Raw genomic sequence first — 25946 nt, 5'->3', positions numbered from 1 at the left:
CGCCGGCGGAAACGAAGCCGGAATCATGTGGCGAGTAGATGTAGAGGACGTTGACACACGTTGGTGAGGTTCCTCGGGATGCACCCGCTTCTCCCGGCACCTTTCATTCCGTCAATGCTCCATTCCCTTCTCATTACCCCTCATGGTCATCAACGACCCTGGAGGCCATTAATTAATTCTTTCAATCATTCATTCTTAGGGTCATGCAGATTTCGCGAAAAGATTTCGAGACTAGATGAATGTTAAAATACTATAGCATCGTCTGTGTTTCGTGATTGGGTGAGTTTCTCCCAGGTACATATCGATTGTAACAACACCAATCACAGTGATTCAGTGCGGAAGTAAACGCGTCTTGGTTGGCTCGGTTAGATAAGGCAACGACTTCTCTCGCAGACGGCCACCAATCTCAAGGAAGAAACCACAGTTGTGGATATAACTTGTTGCAGTCTAATAAGTGTTCAGATCTTTTCGCGAAAAATGCCTGCCCCTATTCATTCTCCATTAATTAAAAGACTTCTCATGCAATCAGCTACGTAACGACAATTTTAAAGGTACATTTAGAAGAGAGATCACCTTTTGTAGTCGTCGGCATTGTGTGACTTCCACAACATTTTATAACTTAATTTTATCATTTTATTTTCCGTTAGACATCATCGTAAAATCAAAAGTTTATTTATAAACTTTATACAAATTTTTATCAACATTCATGGTTTACAAAAACTGTCGCATTCAGCATGAAACACTTTATGATACATGAAAATATGGACGAAACTCTGTCTGATTCCCAGGGAGGGTCCGCGAGATAACGGTTCCATTGATGAGGAACGATTTTACAAGAGCAAGTGGGCTCCTTCAAAGAGGGGCTTTTTGAGTCAAGTGGGGCCGGAGCCCCTTGCCCAGGGGCCCCACCCCCCCTTCGGACCTACATCCGTGCATAAATTATAGAGATTGACACAATCGTGTATAGGAATAAACGTAATAAAGATTAAAAATAAATAATCACTACGATTTCCGTACTGTGAAAAACATTGCGTTCGTATTAAAATGTAATAATATACTAATAACTTTGATTATAAACCATTTTTTGATGCGACCCAACAATAATTAATGCAAAGCCTGGAAAAAATAAGGATCGAAATAAAGAGAAAGAAAAAGGGGGGTGGGGGAGAAGAGCACGTGTAACTCAGTACAAGTGATAGAAGTGAAACTTCTTTGGCAATTCAAACCTCGACTCGTAAGTATATCGTAAGAGATAAAATGGCAGAGAGAGAGAGAGAGAGAGAGAGAAGACAATTGTCTAATTACACATTAATTAAGAAAATGATTACTCACTTCAGAATAAGCTCAAACCCGTTGTGTTGCCCTGTGCCCAAATATTCCCTTACTAGATGCCCCAGCAAGTCATAGCATTACAATTCGGGCTTGCAATACGACTCCCTTCGCGCCCAAAGATCCAACTGCCGCACAGCGTGGCATGGCGCGAGACTGAAGACAGGACGGGCCCCTACTGGCCGATGAGCTTCAGCGTCCTCCTGATGCTGTGGCCGAAGTCCAAGAGGTAGAGGGCGCTGTTGGCGAGGCTGGCGACCCCGGTGGCCAGCAGCATCCTGTCCTGCCAGTGCTGGAGCCGGCCCTCCTCCACCTGCGCCCGCCAGTAGTCGCGGTACTGCACCCAGTAGTTGATCACCACAGCCCCGCTCACGACGAACAGCAGGGCCGCCAGAAGGTTGAACATGCGTATCTGCAGCAAGAGTCCACGTCCCGCGACGTCCGCCACTCGATCCTGCCGGGTATCGAACTATAAATTCGCGGTTTCGATGGCCTTCAGGATAGAGACTGCACATACCGGTGTACACTCGGGCAAATAACGCAAGGTCATTTTGGCTGCCGACTTGTAAGTCGTCTCAGCCGGTTTTGTCTGTGATTCGATCCTTCTTTGGTTGAGGGTTTATAACTGGTTGAGATTCGTCCAGATGAACAGTAAACCAATAGCAAAATTATCTAAGAGGTATATGTGTTTGAATTCTAGCCCATCACCGAATGAATCCGCGAATTTTGCAGGTCTATAACTATAATCGATATCTGAATAGGCGCATATCCAGCTTAAAATGTAAAAGGAGGGGGGGAGGAGGTTATTTTCGGAATACAATTCAATTTATTTCATACTGGGGTATGAAGGTCCATGGTGCCATACGATGTGAACGAGCCATTCAGTACCCGACAGTGACGTTTAACATCTAACCTCGGTAAAGAGCAAATTCATACGAAACTCAAGACAATAAATTTAACGTACAATTCTTTAAAATAATGCCGAGCGTGGTAAATACATAGAGTAGTACTATTGTTTAGATACACTTAGTGAGTCGAAAGACATTAATTTGTACTTTTCTTGATGATATCAAGCAGAACATTATCGATCAGCTTACTGATGAAGTAACAACTAACGGACCTTTGAAATATCTCTTGAGGCTGGACTGCGTCCATGGTAAACCGAATGCGTTCGAGAACCAAGAAAAGAAGCGCGCCTTCAGGACTGTGAATACTGCTCTTCACCTATCACACGACGTGGAAGAGTCTGTTAAACACAGTATCTAGAAACTCTGTCGGGAAGAGGAAGACTATGTCAGTAAAGAATCTGGCTTGTCTCTGTCTTCAGTTAACCGATTGGAGCTGAGAATCAGTCAGTTCAAGCCAATGAAGAACTAAATCTTTATTAGATTGCTAACTTTCGCTAATGTTCCTGTATTAGTGTAGAATTTACATATTTTTTTTTTCTTTGTAAATTTGTTGTGTTTTTATTACTTGAAACTGTTTCTTCCTTTTGGTAACTTTAATTAAATGAACTTTTTTTAACATTAGTTAAGGATCGAACAGAGGCGATCGAATCAATCATTATTCAAACAAGCAATTTATTTTTATGTGTTTTGTATTCCCCCCCCCCCCCCCCCAAATTTTAAGTTCTAAAAATTATAAATTTTCAAGATGGCGGGCTAGACGGCCGAAAATTTGGCGAACGTCAAGGGAATGACTAATTATTGCACTCTATTCCATAAAAATAAAACTAATATGGCTGCAGTGCATTCTAGCAGATGACAACAATATGTCGGAACCAAGAATGGCGGCCTTCAGAAGACGAAAACAAGATGGCTACCATGTTTTCATACTCGCTGATGTAATATATTCCTTGGTATTGTTGGGTGGTCAGTCTGCCGGTAGTTTCCGTGGAGGAAAGATCCATCGCCATTTTTAATCGAATGATCTTATCGGTTTTCGAATCAAAAACTTATTAAATGTGTTTTTCAAAAATTTAATTATTTAATTATTATAAAGTATAAAATTTTCCTCGTTAAAATTAGATAATATTTACAGATTTTCAAGAAGGCGGACTAATTTCACAATGGCAGGAGTTATAGAATCCATGATGGCGGGTTATGTAAGATTAATTTTATTAACATTTCATTTAAATTTAATAACTCACTTAAATTTAAGAATTTTAAAATTATTTTATTAAACTATTTAATGCCCTGCATGCATTGCAATGCCTCTTTCAATTATTTATTTATTAATTTGTTTAAGTAGTATAAATATACACAGCAACTCTATCTCCCATATCTCTCCCTATTTCTCTATATATCTCTATAACTCTCCCTGTATGTATACATATATCTCTTTCACTATATAACTATATATAGCTTTATATATTAATATATTTATATCTCTCTATCACTCTCAATAACTCTGTAACTCTATTTTTCTCTATATCTCTCAATCCGTCTATGCATCTATATATATCCATGTCTCTCCATCTTAATCTTTTTTTAACTATTGACCATTTCCCTATCACTTTATCTCTCTATATATCTCCATATTAATCTATCAATTTATATCTTTATCTATATATGTCTTTCTTTATTTCGATATATCTTTCTATCTCTGTATATATCTCTATATCAAAACATCTCTGTGTATCTCTCTCTATCTCTCTAGATATCTCTCTCTTGACTCGCACTTGACTGACTTTAGAAAAGAGGATCTATCATAAAATACTGGTAATTATCGAAATTTCACTTAGACACAATTTCCTCGTCTTTCGAGGGTCAAAACTGTATAGTGTAAAATTTATGATAATAAAAACCTATTGAATTGAATTGAAGGTCAAGTTTGCCAAAATTTCTTGAGATCGGATTGTTTTCAATTGTTATTTGGATCATAGAAAAGAGGAACCGTTGTACTTACTGGGAAGTAAGTCATGTATTTTTCTTACATATCTAAATTGTTTTTAATAATTAATATCTGGATCATAGAAATGAGGAACAGTCATGAAATATTAACTGTAAATATCCAATATGACTCGCGTGCCACCATTATTATTCGTACCATAGAAAAAAAGAAACTGTCATAAAGTTATTATAGAGAGGCCTCAGATATACATCAAGTTCTGTCCATGCCCGAACACACACCTTCGGCCTACCTCGGGATTTGTTTTATTTTTGCGCAGGAAAAATGAATTTAAATATTAAAAGTGGTCGGTTAGGTTAGCTACATTAAAACACTTTAAAACACTATGGACAGTTAGTTAGGTTAGTATAGCTACATTAAAATAACCAGAGAAATATAAATATATATAAATAAACCCGAGGTTGGCCGAAGGTGAATATTCGGGCGTGTTCGGGCAGGGACAGAGCTTGATGTACATCTTAGGCATCCCGTTATTATATTATAAATATTATATACGACTCGCACCACCTATTGTATGTTGATGGAAACATGTCAGAAACTATACTTACTGGTAATTATCTGATGCGACCCGCGCGTCACCTATTGTATGTTATCTCATCTTCTTAGTGTTTCAAAGTCCAAGTGTGTAAATTGCATATAGATAGGATGAACCAACTGTCAACAAAGAAAGGTGAAATATCAAGAATAATTAAATTTGGCTTTAAGGGTTGGTTTTATCGAAATCTCACATAGACAGTGACCTTCGTGTTTCAAAGTCAAGTGTACAAAATTTCATCGAGATCGGATGAACGGTATGGCAGTACATATAATTTGAACAAACAAACATTGATTTATTAAATATTAGATTACTGGGAATCGAACCGTAGTCCGAGATGGTTTGAGTAACTGAAAATTTAAAGTAAACATTTTTTTTTTTAAATATTTTTGGGAATTTTTTTTTCGTTAAAAATTAAAAATAATTCCAATTTTACGTTCAAGGTCAAGGTAATGATCTCAGCGGCTTAGGGCTGGTTGCTCTTAGTTGTCTTAAGACGATTTAAGGAATTTTTGTTTTTCTTAAGGCAAATGTATTTATTCTGAGGCATTTCGAACTTCGAATTTTTTAAATTTTTTTGTGGAATAAAACGGGTAATATTCGATAAAAACGGGAATTTTCTCCTCAAAATAGCGACATTTCTAGGAATTTTTGAGTCATTTTTGAGAATTTCTGAAGAAATGTGACACCAAGATGGCCGCCGTGATGTTGCAATCCAAGATGGCGATCGGGGTCATTGACCGGCACCTCGCACTTCAGCCTGGTACTTGCCAGTTATATTCTACTATCTCACTCAGAGATTAGAGAAAGTTACAGATGGAGCATAAACACAGTTTGTAGGTATCTCTGCTGAAGCCAGGGGACGTAAGGGGGAAGCAGGTCGCCGCCATATTGTGCAATGAAGAAAATCGAATTTTCTCATAAGTGATGTATGTATGGTGGTGGAAAAGTGCATGAATGTTAAACAAATAAAGACTTTTGACTCGAGAAAAATGATTGTGTACAGGAGTATGTAGTAAACTACATTTATATGTACTATATAAACAAATGGCCGCCTTACGTGAACAAACTGGCCACATGCCCAGAGCTTTTGCTCCATCTGTAAATTTCTTTAATCTGTGATCTCAGTGTAGTTTCCGACAGTGCAGAAGCTGTCAGCCATGGGCGTCGCAACCGTGTATGACGAGGAGGGGGGGGGGGGGGAAGAAATGTCCCTCCCAATAATAAAAGTCTTCAATTTCGTCCCCTCCAATAATATATTTAGTTTCGTAGTTTCTCCTGATATTTAAACTAATGGTTTTGTGTGGATATAGCACCAGCAGATATGTTAACTGTGTTTTTACAAATATGTTCTCTGAAAATAACTTTTATAAAAAATAAATTATATATTGCAACCAACTAAATTAGAATATTCAAGAAAAAAAAATTCCTAAAAAACTACCTTTTTGCACCTTCAAACCCCAAATGACACGTCCCTCCCAAAAACAAAAGTCTTAAATTTCGTCCCCTCCAATAATATATTTAGTTTCGTAGTTTCGTAGTTTCTCCTGATGTTTAAAATGGTTTTGTGTGGATAAGGCACCAGCAAGATATGTTACTTGTGTTTTTACAAATTTGTTTTCTGAAAATAATTTTATAAAAAATAAATTATATATTGCAACCAACTATATTAGAATATTTAGGAAAGAAAAATTCATAAAAAACTAACTTTTGGAAATTTCAAACCCCAAATATTTCCCAAGGGAGGACCCCCGGACCACCACCTTTTTTTCCAGGTGATGGATATTCCTCAAACAACTAAATCAATTTAAGGCCCCTCCCCCTTCCCCCGCAAAAAATATTATTCTATGCGACAGCCATGAAAGTCGGCCGAGAAGCACTCTCGACATGCACCATCACCTCGGGCATCTTCTGGCCCAGCACGTGGCCCAGCAGCATGCGACACTTACCAGCACTTCGGGCATCTTCTGGCCCAGCAGGTGGCCCAGCAGCCCTCACAACACTCACCAGCACCTCGGACATCTTCTGGCACAGCACGTAACCCAGCATCACTGGACACTCACCAGCACCTTGGACATCTTCTGGCCCAGCACGTAGCCCAGCAGCACTCATGACACTCACCAGCACTTCGGGCATCTTCTGGCCCAGCACGTAGCCCAGCATCACTGGACACTCACCATCACCTTGGGCATCTTCTGGCCTAGAACGTAGCCCTGCAGCACACACGACACTCACCAGCACCTCGTGCATCTTCTGGCCCTGAACGTGGCCCAGCAGCACGCGACACTCACCAGCACTTCGGGCATCTTCTGGCCCAGCACGTAGCCCAGTATCACGAGACACTCACCAGCACCTCGGGCATCTTCTGGCCCAGCATGTAGCCCAGCAGCACTCACGACACTCACCAGCACCTCGGGCATCTTCTGGCCCAGCACCTAGCCCAGCAGCACTGACAACACTCACCAGAACTTCGAGCATCTTCTGGCCCAGCACGTAGCCCAACAGCCCTCACACACTCACCAGCACCTCGGGCATCTTCTGGCCCAGCACCTAGCCCAGCAGCACTCGCGACACTCAACAGCACCTCGGGCATCTTCTGGCCCAGCACGTAGCCCAGCAGCACACACGACACTCACCAGCACCTCGGGCATCTTCTGGCCCAGCACGTGGCCCAACAGCCCTCACAACACTCACCAGCACCTCGGGCATCTTGTGGCCCAGCACTTAGCCCAGCAGCACGTGACACTCACCAGCACCTCAGGCATCTTCTGGCCCAGCACGTGGCCCAGCAGCCCTCACAACACTCACCAGCACCTCGGACATAATCTTGCCCAGCACTTATCCCAGCAGCACGTGACACTCACCAGCACCTCGGGCATCTTCTAGCCCAGCACGTAGCCCAGCAGCACACACGACACTCACCAGTACCTCAGGCATCTTCTGGCCCAGCACGTAGCCCAGCAGCACACACGACACTCACCAGCACCTCGGGCATCTTCTGGCCCAGCACGTGGCCCAGCAGCCCTCACAACACTCACCAGCACCTCGGACATAATCTTGCCCAGCACGTAGCCCAGCAGCACGTGACAATCACCAGCACCTAGGGCATCTTATGTCCCAGCACATAGCCCAGCAGCACTCGACACTCACCAGCACCTCGGGCATCATCTGGCCCAGCTCGTAGCCCAGCAGCACTCAAGACACTCACCAGCACCTCGGGCATCTTCTGGCCCAGCACGTGGCCCAGCAGCCCTCACAACACTCACCAGCACCTCGGACATAATCTTGTCCAGCACTTAGCCCAGCAGCACGTGACACTCACCAGCACCTCGGGCATCTTCTGGTCCAGCATGTAGCCCAGCAGCACACACGACACTCACCAGCACCTCGGGCATCTTCTGGCCCAGCACGTAGCCCAGCAGCACTCACGACAATCACCAGCACCTCAGGCATCTTCTGGCCCAGCATGTAGCCCAGCAGCACGCGACACTCACCAGCACCTCAAGGCATCTTCTGGCCCAGCACGTAGCCCAGCAGCACTCATGACACTCACCAGCACCTTGGGCATCTTCTGGCCCAGCATGTAGCCCAGCAGCACGCGACACTCACCAGCACCTCGGGCATCTTCTGGCCCAGCACGTGGCCCAGCAGCCCTCACAACACTCACCAGCAACTCGGGCATCTTCTGGTCCAGCATGTAGCCCAGCAGCACACACGACACTCACCAGCACCTCGGGCATCTTCTGGCCCAGCACGTAGCCCAGCAGCACTCACGACAATCACCAGCACCTCGGGCATCTTCTGGCCCAGCATGTAGCCCAGCAGCACGCGACACTCACCAGCACCTCAAGGCATCTTCTGGCCCAGCACGTAGCCCAGCAGCACTCACGACAATCACCAGCACCTCGGGCATCTTCTGGCCCAGCATGTAGCCCAGCAGCACGCGACACTCACCAGCACCTCGGGCATCTTCTGGCCCAGCACGTGGCCCAGCAGCCCTCACAACACTCACCAGCACCTCGGACATAATCTTGTCCAGCACTTAGCCCAGCAGCACGTGACACTCACCAGCACCTCGGGCATCTTCTGGTCCAGCATGTAGCCCAGCAGCACACACGACACTCACCAGCACCTCGGGCATCTTCTGGCCCAGCACGTAGCCCAGCAGCACTCACGACAATCACCAGCACCTCGGGCATCTTATGGCCCAGCATGTAGCCCAGCAGCACGCGACACTCACCAGCACCTCAAGGCATCTTCTGGCCTAGCACGTAGCCCAGCAGCACACACGACACTCACCAGCACCTTGGGCATCTTCTGGCCCAGCACGTGGCCCAGCAGCCCTCACAACACTCACCAGCACCTCGGACATAATCTTGCCCAGCACGTAGCCCAGAAGCACGCGACAATCACCAGCACCTCGGGCATCTTATGTCCCAGCATGTAGCCCAGCAGCACTCGACACTCACCAGCACCTCGGGCATCTTCTGGCCCAGCACGTAGCCCAGCAGCACTCAAGACACTCACTAGCACCTCGGGCATCTTCTGGCCCAGCACATAGCCCAGCAGCACTCACGACACTCACCAGCACCTCGAGCATCTTCAAGGCCCAGCACGTAGCCCAGCAGCACGCGACACACAACAGCACCTCGGGCATCTTCTGGCCCAGCACGTACCCCAGTATCACTGGACACTCACCAGCACCTCGGGCATCTTCTGGCCCAGCACGTAGCCCAGCAGCACTAACGACAATCACCAGCACCTCGGGCATCTTATGGCCCAGCATGTAGCCCAGCAGCACGCGACACTCACCAGCACCTCAAGGCATCTTCTGGCCCAGCACGTAGCCCAGCAGCACTCATGACACTCACCACCACCTCGGGCATCTTCTGGCCCAGCACATACCCCAGTATCACTGGACACTCACCAGCACCTCGGGCATTTTCTGGCCTAGCACGTAGACCAGCAGCACTCACGACACTTACCAGCACCTCTGGCATATTCTGGTACAGAACGTAGCCCACAGCACTCACGACACTCACCAGCACCTCGGGCATCTTCTGGTACAGAACGTAGCCCAGCAGCACTCACGACACTCACCAACACCTCGGGCATCTTCTGGCCCAGCACGTAGCCCACCAGCACGACACACACCAGCACCTCGTGCAGCTTCTGGCCCAGCACGTAGCCCAGCAGCACTCAAGACACTCACCAGCACCTCGGGCCTCTTCTGGCCCAGCACGTAGCCCAGCAGCACTCACGACACTCACTAGCACCTCGAGCATCTTCAAGGCCCAGCACGTAGCCCAGCAGCACGTGACACTCACCAGCACCTCGGGCATCTTCAAGGCCCAGCACGTAGCCCAGCAGCACGCGACACACACCAGCACCTCGGGCATCTTCTGGTACAGAACGTAGCCCAGCAGCACTCACGACACTCACCAACACCTCGGGCATCTTCTGGCCCAGCACGTAGCCCACCAGCACGACACACACCAGCACCTCGTGCAGCTTCTGGCCCAGCACGTGGCCCAGCAGCCCTCACAACACTCACCAGCACCTCGGACATAATCTTGTCCAGCACTTAGCCCAGCAGCACGTGACACTCACCAGCACCTCGGGCATCTTCTGGTCCAGCATGTAGCCCAGCAGCACACACGACACTCACCAGCACCTCGGGCATCTTCTGGCCCAGCACGTAGCCCAGCAGCACTCACGACAATCACCAGCACCTCGGGCATCTTCTGGCCCAGCATGTATCCCAGCAGCACGCGACACTCACCAGCACCTCAAGGCATCTTCTGGCCTAGCACGTAGCCCAGCAGCACACACGACACTCACCAGCACCTTGGGCATCTTCTGGCCCAGCACGTGGCCCAGCAGCCCTCACAACACTCACCAGCACCTCGGACATAATCTTGCCCAGCACGTAGCCCAGAAGCACGCGACAATCACCAGCACCTCGGGCATCTTATGTCCCAGCATGTAGCCCAGCAGCACTCGACACTCACCAGCACCTCGGGCATCTTCTGGCTCAGCACGTAGCCCAGCAGCACTCAAGACACTCACTAGCACCTCGGGCATCTTCTGGCCCAGCACATAGCCCAGCAGCACTCACGACACTCACCAGCACCTCGAGCATCTTCAAGGCCCAGCACGTAGCCCAGCAGCATGCGACACACAACAGCACCTCGGGCATCTTCTGGCCCAGCACGTACCCCAGTATCACTGGACACTCACCAGCACCTCAGGCATCTTCTGGCCCAGCACGTAGCCCAGCAGCACTCACGACAATCACCAGCACCTCGGGCATCTTCTGGCCCAGCAAGTAGCCCAGCAGCACGCGACACTCACCAGCACCTCAAGGCATCTTCTGGCCCAGCACGTAGCCCAGCAGCACTCATGACACTCACCACCACCTCGGGCATCTTCTGGCCCAGCACATACCCCAGTATCACTGGACACTCACCAGCATCTCGGGCATTTTCTGGCCTAGCACGTAGACCAGCAGCACTCACGACACATACCAGCACCTCTGCCATATTCTGGTACAGAACGTAGCAGAAAGCACTCACGACACTCACCAGCACCTCGGGCATCTTCTGGTACAGAACGTAGCCAAGCAGCACTCACGACACTCACCAACACCTCGGGCATCTTCTGGCCCAGCACGTAGCCCACCAGCACGACACACACCAGCACCTCGTGCAGCTTCTGGCCCAGCACGTAGCCCAGCAGCACTCAAGACACTCACCAGCACCTCGGGCATCTTCTGGCCCAGCATGTAGCCCAGCAGCACTCACGACACTCACTAGCACCTCGAGCATCTTCAAGGCCCAGCACGTAGCCCAGCAGCACGTGACACTCACCAGCACCTCGGGCATCTTCTGGCCCAGCACATAGCCTAGCAGCACACACGACACTCACCAGCACCTCGGGCATCTTCTGGCCCAGCACGTGGCCCAGCAGCACTCGCGACACTCAATAGCACCTCGGGCATCTTCTGGCCCAGCACATAGCCTAGCAGCACACACGACACTCACCAGCACCTCGAGCATCTTCTGGCCCAGCACGTGGCCCAGCAGCACTCGTGACACTCAACAGCATCTCGGGCATCTTCTGGCCCAGCACATAGCCTAGCAGCACACACGACACTCACCAACACCTCGGGCATCTTCTGGCCCAGCACATAGCCCAGTAGCACGACACACACCAGCACCTCGTGCATCTTCTGGCCCAGCACGTAGCCCAGCAGCACTCAAGACACTCACCAGCACCTCGGGCATCTTCTGGCCCAGCACGTAGCCCAGCAGCACTCACGACACTCACCAGCACCTCGAGCATCTTCTGGCCCAGCACGTGGCCCAGCAGCACTCGCGACACTCAACAGCACCTCGGGCATCTTCTGGCCCAGCCCATAGCCTAGCAGCACACACGACACTCACCAGCACCTCGGGCATCTTCTGGCCCAGCACATAGCCTAGCAGCACACACAACACTCACCAGCACCTCGGGCATCTTCTGGCACAGCACTTAGCCCAGCAGAACGTGACACTCACCAGCACCTCGGACATAATCTTGCCCAGGACGTAGCCCAGCAGCACGCGACAATCACCAGCACCTCGGGCATCTTCTGTCCCAGCACGTAGCCCAGCAGCACTCGACACACTTACCAGCACTTCGGGCATCTTCAAGGCCCAGCACGTAGCCCAGCAGCACGCGACACACACCAGCACCTCGGGCATCTTCTGGCCCAGCACGTAGCCCAGCAGCACTCTAGACACTCACCAGCACCTCGGGCATCTTCTGGCCCAGCACGTAACCCAGCAGCACTCACGACACTCACCAGCACCTCGAACATCTTCTGGCCCAGCACGCAGCCCAGCAGCACGCGTTACTCACCGGCACCTCGGACATCTTCTGGCCCAGCACGTACCCCAGTATCACTGGACACTCACCAGCACCTCGGGCATCTTCTGGCCCAGCATGTAGCCCAGCAGCACTCACGACTATCACCAGCACCTCGGGCATCTTCTGGCCCAGCATGTAGCCCAGCAACACTCACGATACTCACCAGAACCTCGAGCATCTTCTGGCCCAGCACACGTAGCCCAGCAGCCCTCACGACAATCACCAGCACCTCGGGCATCTTATGACCCAGCACGTAGCCCAGCATCACTGGACACTCACCAGCACCTCGGGCATCTTCTGGCCCAGCACGTAGCCCAGCAGCACTCATGACAATCACCAGCACCTCGGGCATCTTCTGGCCCAGCACATAACCCAGCAGCACTCACGACACTTACCAGCACCTCGAGCATCTTCTGTCCCAGCACGTACCCCAGTATCAGTGGACACTCACCAGCACCTTGGGCATCTTCTGGCCCAGCATGTAGCCCAGCAGCACTCACGACTATCACCAGCACCTCGGGCATCTTCTGGCCCAGCATGTAGCCCAGCAACACTCACGATACTCACCAGAACCTCGAGCATCTTCTGGCCCAGCACACGTAGCCCAGCAGCCCTCACGACAATCACCAGCACCTCGGGCATCTTATGACCCAGTACGTAGCCCAGCATCACTGGACACTCACCACCACCTCGGGCATCTTCTGGCCCAGCACGTAGCCCAGCAGCACACGACACTCACCAGCACCTCAAGGCATCTTCTGCCCCAGCACGTAGCCCAGCAGCACTCATGACACTCACACTACCTCGGGCATCTTCTGGCCCAGCACGTTTCCCAGTATCAGTGGACACTCACCAGCACCTCGGGCATCTTCTGGCCTATCACGTAGACCAGCAGCACTCACGACACTTACCAGCACCTCTGGCATATTCTTGTACAGAACGTAGCCCAGCAGCACTCACGACACCCACCAGCACCTCGGGCATCTTCTGGTACAGAACGTAGCCCAGCAGCACTCACGACACTCACCAACACCTCGGGCATCTTCTGGCCCAGCACGTAGCCCAGCAGCACGACACACACCAGCACCTCGTGCATATTCTGGCCCAGCACGTAGCCCAGCAGCACTTACGACACTCACCAGCACCTCGGGCATCTTCTGGCCCAGCACGTAGCCCAGCAGCACGACGCCGGTCACCACGATGAAGGTGGAGCTGACGACGAAGGGCAGCTGCTGGGAGGTGATGTCGTGCTCTACGAGCCGCACACCTATCGAGTAGAGGCCGGCTGTCGTCGCGGACGTCAGCTGCAACAGGGGCGTCGCGTCGGGAGGAACTCAGTAGCCGCAAGGGTGGGGCTGGAGTCTAGGGCCCTGGCCTGGCCCAGACCCCCTCACATCATTATGTGGGCCCTGTTGCCAGAAGTCATGATGCCCCACCCCCCCTTTTTTTCTAACAGTGATAAAAAAGTTTTTTTTCCTTTATGCACATATTTTTAGTTATATATTTTTTTAACCTTTTCACAATTATTTTCAGAACTCATTAAAACTAGGTAATTGTCAGTGTTTCGATTGTCAAAGTAAATTTATTTTGAATAATGGCAAATAAATGGGTGTAAGTGTTCCGCACTGTCAACACAGTGTCACGTCGATTGGTGGTGGTTTTGTTACTCACAGTTGTAGATTCAGACACGTTCTGTACGCACTTCATATTCAGAATAATAATTACTATGGTGTAATATTTGATCGGTAAATAAATTTTAGTCCTTACTGTTTAATTGTCTACTTTTTTGTTTTAAGTTTTTTTCTTTCCTTCGCAGGCCCCCAGGACCCATGGGCCCCGTTGCCATAGCAACGGTAGTACCGGCCATGTGGGACCCTGCCCTGGCCCAGCCCCCCTGATTATTTTTATCTCAGTGTTTAAAATTAAATATACATACTCGCTGTGTTTATTTTAAAATAAAGGAATTTTATAAATAAAGCTTAGTTTGGACTTATAAAATAGTAACCATAATGATACCCTGTATTTTCAGGTTTAATAACATTCTAAAAATAGTGTAGGTAAGAAATAAGCATGCAATTATAATGTAGCACGTGACTGTAAAATGTGGGGGGCGGGGGGGATGGCGTATCCCATCCTGGGTCCATGGCCCGGGCGTCTCCTTACCTAATGTTTAACTTACCAAACCCCAAAACTTTACAAAAAAAAAAAAAAAAAAAAAAAACCTGCGAGCTGGTCTTTTAGTACTCGCCAGATATATTTCTACATCTAAACTTTGTAACGAACGAATCCATGTGTTCTCATATTGCAAATAAACTGATAATACGAAACTTGGACACGAAATTTAAAGTGTAATGCTTTAAAATAATGACGAGAGTGATAAACATATGAAATTTGTGTTCTCAGCTACATTTTTTGAAGCGAATCACACGTAGTTCCCGCACCCGTCGCTAGAATTCGCTGCCGGAGCAGCTGCGTCGACTTTCAAATCATTTGATTTGCAGAGCGAAAGGTTAGACTATAAAAAGCTCCGATAACAGCAAAAAGTACCGAATTAAAATTACTAAACCCTGGCTTTATATCTGATTTTTGACAAGGAATTTTATTACAACAATGCCCACCTTGTTAAAGTTCATTAAACAGTTAATACCATAAAGTTTTCCAAGCTTTTGTGAACTTTGTCTCACGCCATCCGCCCCAGGTGGCAGCACCGTGGTTACCATTTCCGTCCCATGCGACTTCCGTTCCATTCACGCAACTGCTTCTACGACGAAATCACTACCGAAAGCTAAGATGTTTACACATCAAGAACTTTTAACGTTACCAAGGCCATAACTGTAAATGCAATCTGCGTACCGCACAAATTGTAAGGTTTCCACTAAATTATATTGGCAAAAGACTGGTAGTTTTCTTTATATTAGAGTAAACCTTAGCATTAAAAGAAATAATTTAAACTCAGCTGCGATCTCTCTTGGTGTCTTGGCACTGGGGATTTTACCCCTCCCCTCTTCAATGAACAGGCCCTGGCTGCAAAAACGCATGATTTTTCCGGACAATCGAGCGTCATGATAGTGTTAAAATGAATACCAAAGAAAAAAAAATGAATATACAGAACAATGATATTAGTAGTATGTAAATGGGCGTCCGGGGACAGGCTTCAGGCTGAGGTGCCTGAGGTGCCGACCGCCATATTGGATTGTGACGTCACGGCGGCCATCTTGGATGGTTGTGACCTTGACCTTTGACCTTGAATTTGATCCTCAAAATGTGCCAAAAGTTGCGAAAATTGGGCAAAATTTGCCCAAAAATCCTCAATATCCACCAAAATTTCCATTTTTTTTGGAAAAAAAAATTCCGCCAAAAATTCTCAAAAAATTCCACAATTCAAAAATTTATCTTTTCGAGGGAAAAATCCCCGTTTCGAGGGAAAATTTCCCATTTTTAGTCCTTAAAAATCCCAGCGGCTAGAAATGTCCATATAGAGGCTTAAGCATCCATGCCTACAGCCTCCGATAAGCCTCTGACGTCATCATGGAATATGTCATCTTGGATTATGACGTCACCGTTGCAATTTCTGTTACACCTGGCATCTTTAACTTTTTTATTTATTATCCGATTTCAAAAATACAAAAACTGATTCTGATAGCTTGTGAACTTCTCATTGTTGAGCAAAGATAGAGTTCTAGATCAAGCCAGAATCAGTTTTTGTATTTTTTTTGTAATTGTAATTTTTTTATTTTAAATTTTTTTTAAATTTTAATTTATCAAAGAAAATCTGTAGTGGTTTTCTCCGTGTGCTCACGATAATTCTTGTCAATATTATGTCGGTTTTCTCCGTGTGCTCCTGATTATACTTGTCAATATTATGATGGTTTTTCTCCGTGTGCTCCTGATTATTCTTGTCAATATTATGATGGTTTTTTCCGTGTGCTTACGATCATTCCTGTGGTTTCTCCAAGTGCTTCTGGTTATTTCTGAGAAACCGATCTCTCCATGAAGGAGTTTTACTCTTAATGAGACATGTCATTTTATTCAAAGTTTCATTTAATTAGTGATTTTAGGCTACTAAATCGGCACTTGCAATATTTTTATGAGGTGGAAATAAAAAAAATATTATTACTCAGTCTAGTAGTATGCTCTGAGAAATCTGAGAAGCACTAACTGGAAGAACAAACTTCCTTCTCCTTGGAGTCTACCAAAGCCGTCCCTATATTGCGATCGTTAGTGAGCGTCATGCATCCGTCATAAAATAAATAAATATTATTTACCTGCAAGCAACACGTGACGTTATCTGTTGTTGAAAAGCGGTACTACTTGCAACAAGTACCTTTGCATGAGATAAAATAACTCTCACCACTGAATGGTGCTATTTTAGTCAGTTAGAGACACGAAGTTTCGTAGCCACGCGGCCAATTAGTCAGGCAGTCTCGTAACCATGCGTTCTGTAAGCTTCATAGTCCTATAGCCTTGAGATCACGTAACCTTGAAGATTTGCAATCGCATAGTCTCGTAGTCTCACAGTCATGATGCATTGGAGCCTCGTAGACTTGAAGCTACGTAAGCAAGTAGCCTTGTAATCTTATAACATAAAGCTGATAGTGCAGTTGGAGCAAAAGAGAAAATTCCGTCGAAGAAAGATACGGTAATTGGAGCCTTGCAGACGAGTAGCTTCGTAGTCAAGAACCCATGCAGACTTGAAGTCCTGTATCCTCGCAGTCACATAAACTTGTGTTCTAGAAGCTTCGTAGCTCTGTAGCCTTGCAGTCTCGTAAACTTGAAGATTCGTAGTCGTGTAGTCTCGTAACATCATGGCTCGTAGTCGTGTAGTCATGATGTCTTGGGACCTTGTAGGATTGTAGCTATGTAGCCAAGTAGCCTCGTAGACTTGTAGCTACGTAAACAAGTAGTCATGCAATATAATAACATAATGCTTCAAAGACACGTAGTTTCGTAGCCACGCGGTCTTTTAGCCATGCAGTCTCGTTGCCATGTATGACTCGTAACCAGCTAGATCCTTTAAGACTCGTAGCCTTGTGGCCTCATAGTCTCTTAGACTCATAGAATTCTAGCCAAATATATTTGGAGTTGATGAGACAAAAGACAGTTGGAGCCAATGACTGTAGGAGCCAATGACAAATGTGCGGCCTTTTCGATGATGGTGCTGCCTTTTCGTTGTCGGTGCTTCCAAATGTGCTGCCTTTTCGTTGTCGGTTCTTCCAAATGTGCTACCTTTTCGTTGGTGGTGCTTCCAAATGTGCTGCCTTTTCGTTGTCGGTGCTTCCAAATGTGCTGCCTTTTCGTTGTCGGTGCTTCCAAAATGTGCTTCCTTTTCGTTGACGGTGCTTCCAAATGTTCTGCCTTTTTATTGTGCTTCCAGAATGTGCTTCCTTTTTATTGATGGTGCTTCTATTTTTAATGTAGTTTTGACTCTAGTATTATAATAAATTGTTCTTGATTTGACTAGCGTGTTATTCCATCCGGTGCATGTATATAAGCGAGTCCTAGACAGCAGGTCGCTCAGTTGTTACTGTCGTCGACGGTGTACGGATCACCTAGTTTGTTTCTTCTGGTGCATTAGTCACGTAATTACCTGTTCTTGCGAACTCACTGGCATCTTTACGGACTTTAACGACGAACTCGATGGAGGTTGTACCATCGTCTACGGGAACCTTGACGACAGCTACGACGGAGAAGGAGCAGATCCCGTTGGCAACGACGACGTCAACACTGGAGGATACTTCAACAGACGTGATACCACCAGCAGAAGAGACTTTAATGCCGGTAGTGCTGGCTGTACAGGAAACCTCGATGAACGCTGTTTCGCCCTCGATGGTGACTTCAATGGATGGTGATTCGACAACAAACAACGAACATCGGTGCCGTTACTGCGACAAGATTTTCTCAAACAACAGTAATTCTCGACGACACGAGAAGAGAGAATGTGTTAAGAACCTTTATCGAAAAATGTTTGGCTGTGAGAAATGTCGTAAGCAATTTACAAGAAATGCTATTATGCAGCAACACTTGGAGACATGCAAAGGACCTGTTGCGCGGCAGAAAGTAAAGGTGTCTATACAACAGCGAATGATTGATGTGCATAAGAGTATGCCTGGAAATGGTACGACGGCGGCAAAGTCAGTATCTGGATCGAGTCTGAAAGGCTCGTCTTCATCACCGCGGTATCCTTGTAGCTACTGCGATATGACGTTTGTATTTACTCATGATGCACGGAGACATGAGAGGAGTAAATGTACAAAGAATCCTTCTCGCATGAAGTTTCGCTGCAATGAGTGTCATGAATTGTTTACTCGAATTGATAATTTGCGATGACATGCGAACAGATGCAACGGTAAAGTCCGTGCGCCTACTGCTCAACTACCTTCAGAAATTTCGACTCCTCGCTTTAGATTGGAGACTCGTAAGCGTACAAGCAAGAAAACAGATGCGCAGCAACCGATTGATATGTCGTCTGGACATGGAACTAAGCCTAAGACTGTGATCAGTGCTCTACAGGTGAATGATAATGGCTTCTACTTGGCGCAGTCTGCATTTCGTGGAACATCGAAAGACTACTATTATCTAAATACGTTAGGTGAGTCGAAAGACATTTGTAATTTTCTTGACGATATTAGACAGAACATAATCAATCAGCTTACTGATGACGTAGCAACAAACGGACCTTTGAAAAATAACTTGTGGTTGGAGTGTATATATGGAAAGCCATATCCGTTAGATGACAAAGAGAAGAAGTGTGCATTCAAGACTTCGGCTGCAGTAATTTACAGTTCTGACGATGTGAAGCAAACTGTTAGACACGGTATCCAGAAACTCTGTCAAGAAGAGGAGGATTATGTCAGTAAAGGTTCTGGTTGGTCTCTGTCTAGTATAAACCGATTGGAGCTACGAATTAGTCATTTCACACCGATGCGGAACTAAATGATTATAAGATTGCTGGCTTTCGCAAGTGTTCGTGTAGTAAATAGAAATTATGTAATAAATATTATGTTTGTAAAAGAACTTGCGGTGTTTTATTTCTCAAACCTGCCACTTTAGTGGTACTTTTGTAAAATTAAAGTTGTTTTGTATCGGCCAGGGATCGAACCAATATGTTAATTAATGAGTGAATTATTTAATGAATTTTAATTTTTTTCATTAAAATCGGATAATAAATACAAATATCCTAGATGACGGACGTAGTACTGGCTTATAGGATGATGGTTGATTTGGAAACTATGCTTCTTTTAAGACTTTGATCATTATTTACTAAAATTATATTTTTTTACATAAAATTAAATGTTTTGCATCGTCTAGGGATCAAACCAAGGACAGGAATCGATCGAATCAATCAGTATATTTATTGTCAATTTTTTTGGTGAATTTTGGAATTTTTCCCGCATTTCTAGCATAAAAATTACGGATTTCCAAGATGGCGCCCAAATTTAAAGATGGCGGATGTCACAGTAATAAATGATTACTGCACTCTAGCGGGTAAGAATTAAACTAACATGGCATCAGCGCACTCTAGCAGACGATAACATGATGGTGGCTTCCAGCAAACGAAGACAAGATGGCGGACATGACGTCATACTAGGTGACGATAAATACTTTGACATAAGTGGTGGGGGTCAGTCTGCCAGCACCCACTGTGAGGGAAGGATCGGTCGCCATTTTTTTTTGCCCTCGTCGGGTTTGAACAGAGGACTTCGAGCTCCGTGCCGTAAATTATTGTTTTTTAAATATTTTTTATTAAAATTTTATTAATTTTTTTTTATAATTTTTAAAATATTTTTCATTAAAATCGGATAATAAATAAAAAAGTTAAAGATGGCAGGTGTAACGGAAATTGCAACGGTGACGTCATAATCCAAGATGACATATTCCATGATGACGTCAGAGGCTTATCGGAGGCTGTAGGCATGGATGCTTAAGCCTCTATATGGACATTTCTAGCCGCTGGGATTTTTAAGGACTAAAAATGGGAAATTTTCCCTCGAAACGGGGATTTTTCCCTCGAAAAGAGAAATTTTTGAATTGTGGAATTTTTTGAGAATTTTTGGCGGAATTTGTTTTCCAAAAAAATGGAAATTTTGGTGGATTTTGAGGAATTTTGGGCAAATTTTGCCCAATTTTGGCAACTTTTGGCACATTTTGAGGATCAAATTCAAGGTCAAGGTCAAAGGTCAAGGTCACAACCATCCAAGATGGCCGCCGTGACGTCACAATCCAATATGGCGGTCGGCACCTCAGGCACCTCAGCCTGAAGCCTGTCCCCGGACGCCCATTTACATACTACTATATTCAAAACAAGTTGTAATAAGCTGCTCGAGTGAAAGAAAAAAAAAGTTACACACGAGCGTTATTGTTTTAAAACAATAGTCCCTGATGCACATCACGCTGCGTCCTTGATTCGGATATTTCCTTCAAAAAGTCACGGAATAAACACCGAGGGAACTGAACATGGCGAGCAGATGCAGTGGCGCGATCTCGCGAACGAGGTAAAAAAACACTCTTAACCAACAGGAAAATAAAAACTTAGCACATTTGCAGAATAAAGTCCCGGAGGCGCTTGTGAGAAGCCGTGGGTTCGATCTCACACTCCCGCACCCGTGACTTGATACAACTCGGTTTTCTCGTTGTCTTTACAAACAAAAAACCTTGTAAAATTCGTTAAAGTATACTCTAATTACATTGGTGGTCATCAAATTCTCAAATATACTACCACAAATAATTAAAAACGAAATTCACAAATTTACAAATATATATACACCTATATATATAATATTGAGAAGAATACACTTAGAAATCACATTGCGTAGCGATTTCGCGATAAAACAACTAAAACTAAGAAACACAGGCAGAAAAATGAAACACTTTTCGGGAATAATAATAAAGTTCGCAGGCTTTCGCAGCCACTGTATGGAGTGGTTTGGCTTTTGGGTAGTAGCCATGTCGGAAAAGGAAAAGATATCACCGACGTTTCGGTCGACGTTGCATTCGCCATCATCAGTGCATCAGTTGCCTATTGAGGTTATTGCAAGTTCTCCTGCCTTTTAATACTCTCGTCTCCCGATTGGCTGCAGCTGTGGGCTAATTAGAGCCTTACTTTCTTCTGGTTGGCCTGTTGGTTTGTCTAATCGGAGCTGGGATTCAGTGATTGGCTGGGAGTGCTGGCCAATCAGTGGTTTCTTCTCATATGGTTGGCTGAGCTGTTTGGCCAACCAGAGGCGATCTGTCTGTTGTTGGATGCAGAGCCACCACAAGAATCCACCACAAAATCGTAGTCCCATAAGAAATACATTGCGCCAGACTTCTCTATTTCCATATACTAATACAATTATATTGTTATTATAATTATAAATATTGTTGATATTAAAACGGACGCTGACTATAGCACTCAGGAATAACGCAGCTTCCTATTAGTGAAAGATTTGTCAGAATCGGATCAGTAGTTACAGAGATTACCCCCTATATACAAACAAACACTTCTTTTTTTAAGATAGTAGTGTAGATTATGTTCATATTTAATACTGAGCATTTATTAAATTTTTTATTTTGATTGAATTTATTCTTTACCGAACGTATTTATAATTTCACTCAAGTCCTTTTATTATTTTATTCATATTAATTATCTGCATGTAAAATTAAAGCTGTTTATTTATCACGCCAAGTAAGTATATCTTCTAACGCGCGTACGTAAGTACACGCACCCATTTTTTTGAACAGGTTTCAGCAGGAACTAGCGTGGCATCACTCACCAGCTGAAATATTTTGATAAGAAAGCTGAAGGAGTGATAAGCCTCTTCGTACGAGGGTGGCCCGTCCTCCCTGTGTACAGGGATGGCGAAGAAGACTTTGTTGGTGGGATCGTGCCTGCGAAACAAAAGACAGTCTGCTTCCAAGTAACGCCCACAGTTTCGTTTACTTCCAGAGCAGGCCCACGGCTCACCTAGGTGTTTTTTTTTTGGGCCCGGGACATACAGAACCTGATGGTCCCACTTGCTCAGTTTCAGTCTCACGTGATAAGCATCTGTAAACAATGCGAACAGTGTTTCTGTACCTGGCAACAAAATTTGCGACCAAGTATCAAATCAAAATAGGAAAAATGTTAAATGTACAGGAATAGCCCTTAACCGAAGCCATGTCACTAAAAAAAAAAAGCCAGCATGGCGTTTAAAAATGAATTTTAAGCACAGTTACTTCAGAGCCGTAGCAAGGATTGTGTGAAGGTGGTGGACCAGTATAACCATTATATCATTTTTTACGAGTAAGATTTCTTTATAATAGAATTTTTTTTTTGGAATTTAAAAAAAGCAGATTCTTTGTCACAATAAAATCTCGGGGATTAGTAAACTTTTATTACTCCAAAGTTTACACATATAATATTTAAATAATGATTTTGCTTGAGAAAAGAAAACCTGACATTTTATGTTTTGTTTATTTTTATTTAATTGTTTTAATACTTTGTTCTAAAGTAAATTGTTTGATTTCGTTGAGAGAATTCATAAACGCACATATACATATTAATGTTAATAAATAAATGAAACACACATTTCAAGTTTGAATGAAAGACATACTTAAAACATGTGACAACTGGCATGAAATATAGACTGTACTTGGAAACACAGTTCCTGCTGTTTCTGTGTATAAGGGCTGTAATATGGAGGAAATACACCAATGTTGCTCACTAAGAATTATAATAATAGTTCCAAAAAGTGCGACTCCAGAAAAGGAGGGGGGGGGGGATGTTCAGGGGTGACATTCCATCCTGAGACCATTTTTATTTATTTAATTTAATTTAGGAGGGTATATTTATTTTTATTTAAATACTTAATGTGATGTGTTAAATTTTTATCTCATCAAAAGTTGTATGGAAGCATTAAGGTTCTGTATTTGTGACCATACATTTGTAAATAATATTCTGACTTATTTGACGTCATTTTTTTGCATCTCCATCCTTTCTTTGTACGGTAGCCCCTCCCGAAAAGTCATTCTGGAGCCGTCATTGATTTCCAAAGTGATATCTTTGTAACCTTATGTAGCTAAATCGCTGCTATTTTCTAATTTTGACTTCGCATTAAAAAAATATATATATTCCTGAAGGAAGGGATCCAGATTCACAGGACCTCCCCCCAGGATACGCCATTGTTTACTTCCACGAAAGCCAGTTCTTAAAACTGTATACACATTGCAAACACTACACTTCAACAAATGTTTTAGGTGTCCCGCAAACATGGCGCATACCAGTAGAACAGCTAGGCCTCATGCTTACCAACGTCAAGCCTGTCACACGCAACTTCTCTCAAACTTGACGTTCTCGGAAGTAGTTATAATAGTCTATGTATCCTTAAGTCACAGTTCTTCTGTTGACAGTGTTTGTGAATATTTAATTGTGGGTGTCAATGCTCGTGTACAATCACGATGTGTTGCTTTGCAAGTGATATGAGGGGAAAAAAACTCTGTACTTTCACAAAAGATTCCATTGGAAACCAGCTGCCTAGAAAAAAGTATGTAATACTACAAGAAATATATAGAAACTTTGTACAAACATAACTACAGTTATTTTTGCGTATTCGAAATTTGTTTTTCGAGATAATTCTGAATATTTCTTACGAAAATTAGGGCATAATTTTATATTTTAATAAATGTTTCATTGAAACTTTTTTTTTTAAATCATGGAAAATATAATCGAATTATTTATATATATTTTTTGTTGTATCATTTTTATTATACGCACAGATAATACTGGAAAGCTATTCAGTGAACGGTTTACAAACAATTGTAGGTCTGGGACAACACAAAGCATAAATGCCCGGGCAAGAATCCAAACCCAGTATTACTGCGAACACTAATTTCTAGTGATAAAGTTCTTTTGATGTAAATGTACAAATTTACAAACATCTGTAATTTTACACGAATTTTTAAAAATTACAATGTGGAAAATGAGGTACTATGTACTACTTTTGAGAATTGTCGTATTCGGGACGAGTTATGACAGACAGTGAAAGGCCTTAAATCCGGCACATTTGGTATTAGGGCCATACCGAGTAAGCGGATTTGCTGGAATATTGGATGAGTATAAATTTGAATATCGAAATAAATTTAATTTACATTTCAATTGGTTTAAAACAGGCGTAGTGTGCTGCTACATAAAAATGAAAAAAAAAACTAATTAATAATAATGAGATTTAAGTATTAAAAAATAACATTATAAAAATATACCCGTGAACTGTGAAATGTAACCCGCTATAAAACAGGAAGCACTGTATTCAAATGGAAACAGACAGCAGCGATAAACTCAGAGAATACTAAACACGCCGGCTGTGCAATGCTGCGACCTGACGGCCAAGCACAACAGCCTGAATCCATCCGAAAAAAATGTTCTGAACCCGAATTGGATCGCTTGGTGCCGGATTACGGTATGTGCCGTGTGATATAATGCGTGATTAATTACATTTCGCTGTGGTGCATGCTTGTCGCAGCCGTACCCGAATATGGCGGAGAAGCCGGAGGGAGTGGGCGGCGTGGTGGGCGTGGTGGGGTCTGGCAGAGACTCCACCACCTCGCGGCCGTTCATCGCGGTTAGCGGCTCCCTGGCGTCTCCTGGTCAGAGACTCCTCGACGTCTCCTGGTCAGAGGCACCTTGAAGTCTCCTGTTCAGAGGCACCCTGAAGTCTCCTGGTCAAAGACACCCTGAAGTCTCCTGGTCAGAGGCACCCTGAAGTCTCCTGGTCAGAGACTCCTCGACGTCTCCTGGTCAGAGGCACCTTGAAGTCTCCTGGTCAGAGGCACCCTGAAGTCTCCTGGTCAAAGACACCCTGAAGTCTCCTGGTCAGAGGCACCCTGAAGTCTCCTGGACAGAGGCACCCTGAAGTCTCCTGGTCAGAGGCACCTTGAAGTCTCCTGTTCAGAGGCACTCTGAAGTCTCCTGGTCAAAGACACCCTGAAGTCTCCTGGTCAGAGGCACCCTGAAGTCTCCTGGACAGAGGCACCCTGAAGTCTCCTGGTCAGAGGCACCTTGAAGTCTCCTGTTCAGAGGCACTCTGAAGTCTCCTGGTCAGAGACACCCTGAAGTCTCCTGTTCAGAGGCACCCCGAAGTCTTCTGGTCAGAGACTCCTCTTTGTCTCCTAGTCAGAGACTCCTCGACGTCTCGTGGGTACACTACTCGACGTCTCCTGGTCAGAGACTCCTCGACGTCTCCTGGTCAGAGACTCCTCGACGTCTCCTGGTCAGAGACTCCTCGTCGTCTCCTGGTTACAAGCACCC

The 25946-nt window shown here is 45.1% G+C and overlaps 1 protein-coding gene across 3 annotated transcripts; it reads right to left on the bottom strand.

Annotated features, from left to right (window-relative positions):
* Positions 1 to 656: 656 nt before the first annotated feature.
* On the bottom strand, positions 657 to 25946 carry LOC134537815 (uncharacterized). Of its 3 annotated transcripts, none has more exons than XM_063378654.1 (4): positions 25168 to 25946; positions 22438 to 22552; positions 13825 to 13989; positions 657 to 1783 (listed from the first exon to the last, which is right to left on the bottom strand). In XM_063378654.1, the coding sequence occupies exons 1-4, from the start codon at positions 25254 to 25256 to the stop codon at positions 1505 to 1507; spliced, it is 648 nt and encodes a 215-aa protein (XP_063234724.1). In that variant the 5' UTR covers positions 25257 to 25946; the 3' UTR covers positions 657 to 1504. The 3 variants fall into 3 exon arrangements, with proteins under 3 accessions (XP_063234724.1, XP_063234726.1, XP_063234727.1); XM_063378656.1 differs by having other exon boundaries at positions 657 to 1741; XM_063378657.1 differs by lacking the exons at positions 13825 to 13989; positions 22438 to 22552; positions 25168 to 25946 and adding an exon at positions 6782 to 7108.

The sequence above is a fragment of the Bacillus rossius genome, chromosome 12 (genome assembly GCF_032445375.1).
Source record: "Bacillus rossius redtenbacheri isolate Brsri chromosome 12, Brsri_v3, whole genome shotgun sequence".
NCBI lineage: Eukaryota > Metazoa > Arthropoda > Insecta > Phasmatodea > Bacillidae > Bacillus > Bacillus rossius.
The sequence above is the reverse complement of the archived record's forward strand: the minus strand, read 5'-3'. Positions and strand labels throughout refer to the sequence as shown.

Excerpts from the sequence above, each read along its gene's own strand:
- LOC134537815 (XM_063378654.1), bottom strand. The coding sequence starts at position 25,256 with ATGAACGGCCGCGAGGTGGTGGAGTCTCTGCCAGACCCCACCACGCCC. Across the intron at positions 22,553-25,167 it reads GGCTTCTCCGCCATATTCGG|GCACGATCCCACCAACAAAG; the intron begins GTACGGCTGCGA and ends TTTGTTTCGCAG. Across the intron at positions 1,784-13,824 it reads AGAAGATGCCCGAGGTGCTG|GATCGAGTGGCGGACGTCGC; the intron begins GTGAGTGTCGTA and ends GATACCCGGCAG.